Raw genomic sequence first — 9,746 nt, 5'->3', positions numbered from 1 at the left:
ATTATTTTGGCTGTAACGAACCTTAGTTTAATATTTGCAACTATACTAAGGGATTGTGGTCGGATTCTAGGTCAGTTCAAGGTTGTTACCTTGTTAACAACATTCCTTGCCTTCTATTAATAATTGTCAGGTACCTAATCTGTTTCAGGGCTTTCCTTATAATACTATGATGTCCGTCTAACTAAAGGCTAATACAGTACAACCTGTCATATCCGGACCTGTCATATCCGGACCTCCCGATATCCGGACGGTTCTGCGCCGTCCAGATCTACCGAAATCTACCGAGAAAGGCAGTTCTGCTGTTGGACAACGCATTAAAAGAAGAACTAAAAGATGGCGAAATAATGTATTATAGAATCTATAAAACGTGTCTATCGACGAAAGTTATTGACGGCGTTGATTACTGGAATGTATGAAGGAGAAAACGTTTCAGAGACTATAAAAGAAGTACTGGTCTTGATATCCGGATTTTTTCATATCCGGATCGGTCTGTCGCCACATTGATCCGGATATGGCAGGTTTTACTGTACTCATATTGGGCTGATACCTGATACCGTCGCTCAATACGTAATTTCATGATTTTTAACAAGTAATAAGGTGCGGCACCATCTTGCTGAAACCAAAAGTGATCCAAGTTGTTACCAGCAATCTTCCTTATTTCCTGGAATAATACCTTTTGGTTATGTCATACCTTTGAGCAGTAAGATATGTTTTGTTCTTTCGCATCCAATGAGGATTCTCGTCTACTCAATACATACATTAAAGCCGATTTTTTGAAAAAATACTAATATTCTTTGTAAAATTATTTATTGGTAATCATTTTTTTCAGCTCGCAAGCAAGTCTACACAATGGCAAGCCAATAACATTGTTACAATCCCCCTCTATCCTCTTCACAAACGTACTAGCGATTCCCTGGATTCCATATCCTCCTGCTTTTCCCCTGCAAAAAATAGTATAATTGGCAAAAGAAGTAAAACATAAGAAAGGAATAAAAATAGCAACAGTCAGAGGTAGAAAGGGGTGAGGCGGAGATAAATTCTCATTGATTGTTGTTACTGTTTTTGCTTAATTTGTTACAAAAGACTTTTATATTAGTTAACTAGAACTTGATTTGGTATGAAAAGGGTAAATTATAACGGATAATCTTGTAGGCCAAAACTACAATCATTTGGGAAAGTATATAGGTGCAAAACAAAGGGAAAATATACATATAACAAATAAAAATGTATTTTTGACTTCAAGATACTTACATTGGCTCACCGGTATCTACATAGGCTACGATTTCCTCCAAATCAAGTTTGAGCATGTACACCGTTGTGACCTCCGTGAATCTATGGATATTACCCTTATATCTAATTGCAACACCTGTGTAGACCGAATTTGGTATGCCAGATTGGGTTAAGCTAAAAAAAACACACAACACCACATATTTGTTGATCAATAGCTAAATATACAACAACGAATCCAATCTGAATCATTAAGAAACGTTATCTGTCTTGTCAGATACGTCAGTAACAATACTGACTCAGCTAAATCGGGACACCATTCCCGAGAGCTGGCTGTATATCATACATTTAGTTAAAAAACTAGGTAGTACACCGAAGTAAAAAACTTCTGTTGTAATAGGTATAAGTATGTCCGCTTGTTAGCAGGCAATAGAGGTCCAATACAGATGTAATTTACTATTTCGAGTAGTAGAAGAAAAAGAGTAGGGGTGGAGCTATGGAGCGTTCCTGGATAGTCATATTATATTCTCATCGACTTATAGTCGGCTAATTAAATAGAAATAGGTACTTATAAGTATGAAAACAACAATTTAAACTCAACCACTGTTTGGTTTGGCGGCTATTACCGCAGATACTCCAAGGTTCCCTGAAGATGGACTGATAAGTCCGAAAACGTTCGTCGTGAACAACTATTGTAATCCATATGGATTTTAATTTAATTTTTGAATTAAATACTTATACCAATTCCAATAGAAGTTTTTTACTACGATGTTAATTTTTTTTATGAATGACTTACTCTGTTATAGTTTTAATAGCATCATCTCGTGATTTCGGTTTCCCATACATTCGTCCATTATAGGTAACCATCGTGTCAACACCTATGATTATATCAGGTTTCCTGGTGTCATTTTTTAATTTCTCCCAAACGTCCAAGAGCTTTCCGATCGCTGTTTTTTCGACGAACTCTGAAAATGTGTGCTCTTTTGGATCTAAATTTTCTTCGTAATCAGAGGGTACAATTTCATATTTGAGTTTCTAAAAGTAAGCAAAAGAAAACACACAATTATAGCATACCTACAATATTAGACAAGAAATCTTATAACATAGATGTAGCTACGATACGTAGGCCTTAGAAAAGCTATAGACGATAACAAAGGACCCAAACTAATAATAATGGGATATTTTAAGGCCAACATTGAAAGAAAAAAAAAAAGAAAAAGAAACAGAAAGAGAAAAACAACCGGAGAAAAACTATGGAATTCCTGGAACAAGAAAACATTTATGCTATGAACGCCTTTCACAAAAATAAATCTAACAGAAAGTGGATACCGATCGTACCTAACGGAACAACCGAAAATAAAATGGACTATTTTCTCTCAAACAAAAGAATATTTGAAGACGTCACAAAAATAAACAACGTATCAATTGGTAGTGAGCATCGTATAGTGAAATCGAAAATAAATATTAACATTAAGAAAAGAGAAAAAGGGTCTTTAAAAAACAACGTGGGTAGATACCTTCAAAGTAAGAACAAATGGAGAATTCCGAAATGTCTTTGCAAGTAGGTACTCTAAGTTTAAATCATATTCTCCACATAATCAGGACCGAATTGACGACATTAACAAAAACATTCTCTAAAAACCTTCTCTAAGCCGGACTACTGTTCGCAAAGAAAACAAGAACTAAAGAAGACAAAACAAGAAATTAAACTATGCAACTAATGAAGGAAAGAAGACAACTACTGGCTACTGAAAACAAACGCCATACTCAAGAATACATAGAATATAGAACGAAATAAAATAACTAGAGGAGAACTAAAACGTGACATCAAAAAATGGAGTGAGTACTTAATAGAACAAATCATAGAAAACAACAAAGACTTAAAATGTCTAAGATCAACATTGGGTGTTTTCTAAAACTAAAGGCACCATTAATAAGGAAGAGAAGGACAAATAATGATAGTTGAAGACTTCTACAAAACTTTGTACAGCTCATAAAGGCAGCCTAACAAACCAACCAAAGACAAGGTAAAAGAAAAATAAAAAACGTAGGATCAGAGGTACTACAAAATATAGATCAATTCGAAAGAGCTTTAGAAGAGCTGAAAAATAATGAAGCTCCAGGATACGATGGTACAATTGCCGAGCTTTTGAAACAAGCAGGACAGTAACAATCCCAATACTAACAGCTATTTAATAGATGTCTCCATAATAGAAAAATACCTAAAGCCCGGAACAAGACTCTAGTAATACTCCCACACGTAATAGGGGACAAATGTGACCTATAGTATGATCAAATTGATCCAAATAATGCATTACCCAGACATCCAAAGTGAAAGTTATGCTCCAACACCAAATTGTTCTATATGGTCCACATAATGTTCAGAAAAAAGTCACACCATTTTGTGCGTCGGGTTTGGGGGGGGGGGAGAGGGGGAGAAATCGGTAAATTCGTAGGGTTTTACGTTTTTCGTCAATATTTCTAAAACTATGAGGTTAACAATGAACAACCTTCTATAAAAAATGTTCTATAAAAAAACCCTACATTAAATTTGAAATAAAAAAGGTTCTATGCATAATCCTTCTAATGAACGGTTCCACAGTTACGGAGGTAGTATAGTGTAATTGGTCGAAAAAAAACGCCTAACCCAGACATCCAAAGTAAAAGTTTCCCTTCAACACCAAATTGTTCTATATGGTCCACATATTGTTCAGTAAAAAGTTACATCATTTTGAGCGTCCGGTTTGGGGGGGGGGGGGGAGATGGGAGAGATGTCGGTAAATTAGTAGTTTTTTTTACGTTTTTCGTCAATAGTTCTAAAACTATGCTTTAGCGTAAACAATGTTATATACAAAAATGTTCTACATAAAATTTAAAACAAAAAAGGTCATATACATAATTGTTATAAAATCAACAGTTCCAGAGTTACGGAGGGTGAAAAGTGGAGGTTTTCGATACTTTTTATATTATTTGGACAATTGATGATGATTTTGGGTGGTGAGGTTGACGTTTCTTCAAGGGCTTATCACTAACATACCATCGGCCACTGAAATAGCAAATTTTATTTACAAAAAAATTCTTTCATCAGTAATAATATTATAAATTGCCCAGAAAATATAAAAAGTATCGAAAACCTCCACTTTTCACCCTCCGTAACTCTGGAACCTTTGATTTTATAACAATTATGTATTGGACCTTTTTTGTTTTAAATTTTATGTAGAAAATTTGAGTATAGAACATAATTTACGCTAAAGCATAGTTTTAGAAATATTCACGAAAAACGTAAAACAACTACTAATTTACCGACTTCTCCCCCATCTCCCCCCAAACCGGACGCTCAAATTGGTGTAACTTTTTACTGAACAATATGTCGACCATATAGAACAATTTTGTGTTGGAGGAAAACTTTTACTTGGGATGTCTGGGTTAGGCCATTTTTTGGACCAATTATAATATACTATCTCCGTAACTTTGGAACCGTTCATTTTAGAAGGATTATGCATAGGGCCTTTTTTTATTTCAAATTTTATGTAGAATATTTTTGTATAGAAGGTTTTTCATGCTAAACTGCATAGTTTTAGAAATATTGACGAAAAACGTAAAAACTACGAATTTACCGATTTCTCCCTCTCTCCCCCCAAACCAGGGCCGGATTTAAAGGGGGCAGCTGCCCGGGGTCGCCACATTTCGGGGGCCCCCACAAAGCCCCAAACATAAGAGTGTACAAGAATTCATCTGTACTCAGTAGATATATCTTAAAAACACCCTGTAATTATCTACGATAATTACTTTCAGTTATTTAAATGTCATCATAACAATATTACAACCTTCATTCGATTATATAAATATTGTTATCCTAGATCACGATTCACTAATAATTGCAGAGTCAATTATAAACACTTTTCATGGTCGATGCTGAATAGGCATTTCTAAATATATAAACAGCAAAACTATAACAAGGGAATTCTTATTATTATATTAGACATTCGTCATTCTATTTTGAGCAGACGTAATATTTCCACATTAAAGATAGTGTCTCTTTCTACACGAGACGTTCTTTGGGTGCGGTGCTACCAGCTTATGCTCATGCGAGTGTAAATAAAACAACTCAACAAGTAAAAGCGTATCAATTATTCCACCCCTCGGATAAGGGATAACCACCCTCACCGGGAGCAGATAGCCTTAGTGCCCAGGGCTGTCATAAGAGGTTCATTTAAACAGATATTGGCAGAAGATATAGGAACTCGACATCGACAATGTATCTCAAGTATAAAATGAAGGAGAATAGGAGAATATAATAAATTGTTCATGGTTATGTTTTTCACCTTCCACCGGGTGAGTGTATTGCTTCACTTGTAAATTCTTATCTAGTGTTCGTACCCATTGTAGCCACAGAGGAATGATTGGAAAGATGCAGGTAGTAGGCTTATGGATCACGAAATGTCTAAAGCACACGAAAGAATTGGGCGTATTGTACTGATACTGAAATAGCAAAACAGGCCGAAGCAATAAAGAATTATTGGAAAATACTCAAAGACTAATTTTAGTGTTATAAAGTTTATTTGTGAACGAGAAAAACGTTTATTTGTGATCCAGCGAAAATGAGTTGTCGAGTTCATCACTACAAAATGAAAACTATTTGGGAATAATCCAGTTATTAGCTGAATATGATCAATTTTTGAAGCACCATATTAATAAATATTCAAATCCTGGAATCGTACATGTCAACTATCGTTCATCAACCATATTATGTGAGGAAATTGTACATCCGATGGGTCAAAACGTATTAAATGACATAGTTTCAAGGATTAAAAAGTCAAAATATCCAGTTATTAGCTGAATATGATCAATTTTTGAAGCACCATATTAATAAATATTCAAATCCTGGAATCGTACATGTCAACTATCGTTCATCAACCATATTATGTGAGGAAATTGTACATCCGATGGGTCAAAACGTATTAAATGACATAGTTTCAAGGATTAAAAAGTCAAAATATTATTCAGTTCATACCAATCGATTAACTGTGATATTTCGTTACATAGAAGGTTTCACTCCTGTTGAAAGGTTTACCATATTTTTGCCAAATCGTGGTCATAAAGCAGAAGATATATTTAATTCTCTAATGACATTTTTGCAAGAACATGATATCGATTTGAAAAACTGTAGGAGACCGCCCTACGTTAATGTGTCAGTTATCAGTGGAAAATACAATGGTGTTCAGGCTGAAATTATAGAACAAAAAGGTACGTATCCATACGTGGGTGCTCCGTGCTCGGTGTAGCTGCTCAAATGGATACGACATGCGCTCCCCTACCTATAACCCGCAAACCGGTTGAATCAAAGAGGGTGAACGCCGTGGGGCGAGCACCAACGTGTCCACTATGTGGAGCTGCTACACCGAGCACGGAGCACCCACGTATGGATACGTACCTTAATATCTTGAAGTTGTGGATTCCTTGTGTTGCCCACTCTCTAAATTTAATTTCAAAAGCTGCAACTGCAACTTAGAAGAACTAACTATATGTATTTTTCACTTCTTCTACATACATATATCTATATACAGCTTGTTAACAGAATGTTTAAAAGCTGCGCGTCTTTAAGCGACAGCAACGCAGACCGTGGCAAAAATATTATTGTTTCTAAAAGAGCAAATTCTTCTTGATGGTCATGGAGGTGATGCCGCAAAAGAACTAGTTAAATGTTATAATCAGATTAAAGGAGCATTATCCAAAATTTCGGAAGACTATAGCAACAATTTAAAATTCGTAGAATTGCAAATGGTTTGTATATATAATCGAATGTGTTTACTGGAAACAGAGAGGATATTAGAGAGGACAAACAGTATAAGTCGTATTCTTCAAGATCCAAATATTGACCTTAATTCAGGAGTGGCAGCACTTAGATCACTTAAATAAATTATACAGTCAAGACGTGACAATCTCGAAAGATGTGAGAACATCAGATAAGTTTAGAACTCAAAATTTTATCGCTATAATAGATCACTTCATTACCTCTTTAAGTCAGAGGCTGTCTACTCATTCCAATTTTGGATTTTTACATCATTTTGGAAAGTTGGAAAATTTAACTCTCAATGAAATTGAAGCTCACTCACTAAAGCTTGCCAACATTTATACAATCATTTAGATGAAAACTTGTGTGTCCATCTGGTACAGTTTGTAAGATTCTTCAATTCATTTAAAGAGGAAATCAGCTCATCAAATATAAGCAAAGAACTTCAAATGTACCAACTGCTAAAAGAAAAGAATATGAATGATGCTTTTCCAAATGTTGAGGTGACACTTTGTTTATATTTAGTTCTGATGTGGATAGAGATCATTCTCAAAATTTAAGTTAATTAAAAATCGACTTCGGTCTACGATGGGCCAAGAGTGTTTGAATCATCTCTCTATAATGAGCATTGGCCACGATGTCTTAATGCAATTAGATATGTCCCACATAATCAAGAAATTTTCAATTAAAATATCTTGAAAAGTTCCCGGAATTTAACCATACATCTTACTATTATTTTTAATCTTTTACTATAGCAAGTTACAGCTCTTGCACTTTTTATTATTTAATAATATATTTATAAAAGTAGATCAACGTTTTGTTAATGGTAGGAGGTAGGGCCCCCACACCAATTCTGCCCAGGGGCCCCCACTGCCTTAAATCCGGCTCTGCCCCAAACCCGACGCTCAAAATAGTGTGACTTTTTTCTGAACATTATGTGGACCATATAGAACAATTTGGTGTTGGAGGATAACTTTCACTTTGGATGTCTGGGTTTGGGTCTAGTTATACCATACTACTAAGGAATTATAGACATATCGCTGCTCAGTCAAGAGTACAAACTGTTGTATCCCAAAGGATATAGTACGTAAGTGGGCACTTACAACGATACGCCCACCCTCGCTCCGAACATAGGATCGTATAGTATCGATCGCCAGAAAAATAAATACATTATTTTAAATACGAGCGTTCACGAACAGCTCTAGGCGATGATACTATGCGATGGTCCCCGTTATGAGTGTACCGTTAGGCAGACCATCTACTCTCAATGTCCAATGATAGAGACATTGCTAAGCTCTAGCCAAAGATACGATACGATGGTTCCCGTTATGAGTGTACCCATAGACCATCTGCTCTCAATGATAGAGATATTGATGAAGAAGGCAAAGGGCTACCAACTACCGATATTTTTTCCTTCGTAGACTATGAAAAGGCATTTGGCAGTATCGCGATGTCCGATAGAACAAGCCATTAATAATTGTATAATATATTCGAGATACAGGCAACTAATTCATAATGTATATAAAAATCCAACTAGTACATATAATAGTACAACTCGACGAAAATAAAAATTCCATCCGCATTAAGAGAGGGGTTCGACAAGACCACGTAATATCGCCAAAGTTGTTTAATATAGCCCTAGAAGACGTCTTCAAAACCACAAATTGGTTAACATGGCATCAACGTTAACGAAACAAGTTAATCCACCTTAGGTTACGTTCACTACGGAGACCATCGCATGGTATCCTAACCTAGAGCATAGTATCCTACTCTTCATATTCGTGAATTCTCAATAATTAACATTAATAATTAACTAATACAACATTGAAGATCTTACAAAGATGTACCAATAAGAGACAAGAGGAAGACTACAGATGAGATGAGATGGGTTGATGGAAGGAGTTGGGGGAGACCTATACCCAAAAATAGACGATAAAAGGATAAGAAGGAGAAGAAGACAATAAAAATAAAATTGAAGAACAATTTATAATATACAAAACAAACATACATTTCAATTCACTTTTATCGTTGATTGAAATATTGATATGCTCCAATACCTCAATCAACGCTTTTATACAATACACTTCTTCAGTTCACTTATTAGATCTTAAAACACTGGCAGTGCTAGATTTATTGATCACACCTCGTATATATCATTTCCTAAACTGTTACATAATAATAATATTATTGAGGGAGATGAAAACTATCAGTAGCAAACAATTTATCTTTATCTTTGTACAAACTAATGACAGGAATTTTCAACAAAAACAAAACTTTAATTCAAAATTTTGGCTAATTGCGCCATCTCTTACCGTACTAGTTAACAAGGCAGCACGTTGTTTTGATCCACTGGCCAAAACAATCCTCATTTCGTTTAGTTGGCTTAGAAATGGTTCCAACATTTTCACTATCGTTTTCACAGAAACTAAGACAACTAGAAAATGCGCAAAAAGACGAACACTAATAAATGGTGCACTTTAACAAAAAAATTACTGCTCAATCGTTCAATCAGGATTTAAGGTAAATGGGTTATGAATCGTAATAATAAACATACAGCGCCCTCTAATAGGAAAATGTGAAACTACTACAGATTTCTATATAGAATGAAGAAGAACATTTTAAAAATTCGCGATGAAAAACAAAGTATCTGACCTCTGGTGGAATAAATTTAAACTACATACTATAAGAGGTATAAACAAACCAGAAAATTGTTGATTTGAATGGA

General features: G+C 35.1%; 1 protein-coding gene across 1 annotated transcript; it reads right to left on the bottom strand.

Moving 5' to 3' along the window:
• Positions 1–790: 790 nt before the first annotated feature.
• Positions 791–9,567, bottom strand: LOC114335814 (dTTP/UTP pyrophosphatase). Its single transcript, XM_028286102.1, has 4 exons — positions 9,334–9,567; positions 2,024–2,262; positions 1,252–1,404; positions 791–941 (listed from the first exon to the last, which is right to left on the bottom strand). Exons 1-4 carry the CDS (start codon positions 9,421–9,423, stop codon positions 803–805), a joined length of 621 nt encoding a protein of 206 aa, XP_028141903.1. The 5' UTR covers positions 9,424–9,567; the 3' UTR covers positions 791–802.
• Between the last annotated feature and the right edge of the window lie 179 nt (positions 9,568–9,746).

The sequence above is a fragment of the Diabrotica virgifera genome, chromosome 6 (genome assembly GCF_917563875.1).
Source record: "Diabrotica virgifera virgifera chromosome 6, PGI_DIABVI_V3a".
Lineage (NCBI taxonomy): Eukaryota > Metazoa > Arthropoda > Insecta > Coleoptera > Chrysomelidae > Diabrotica > Diabrotica virgifera.
This window is presented reverse-complemented; position numbering and strand designations above follow the sequence as displayed.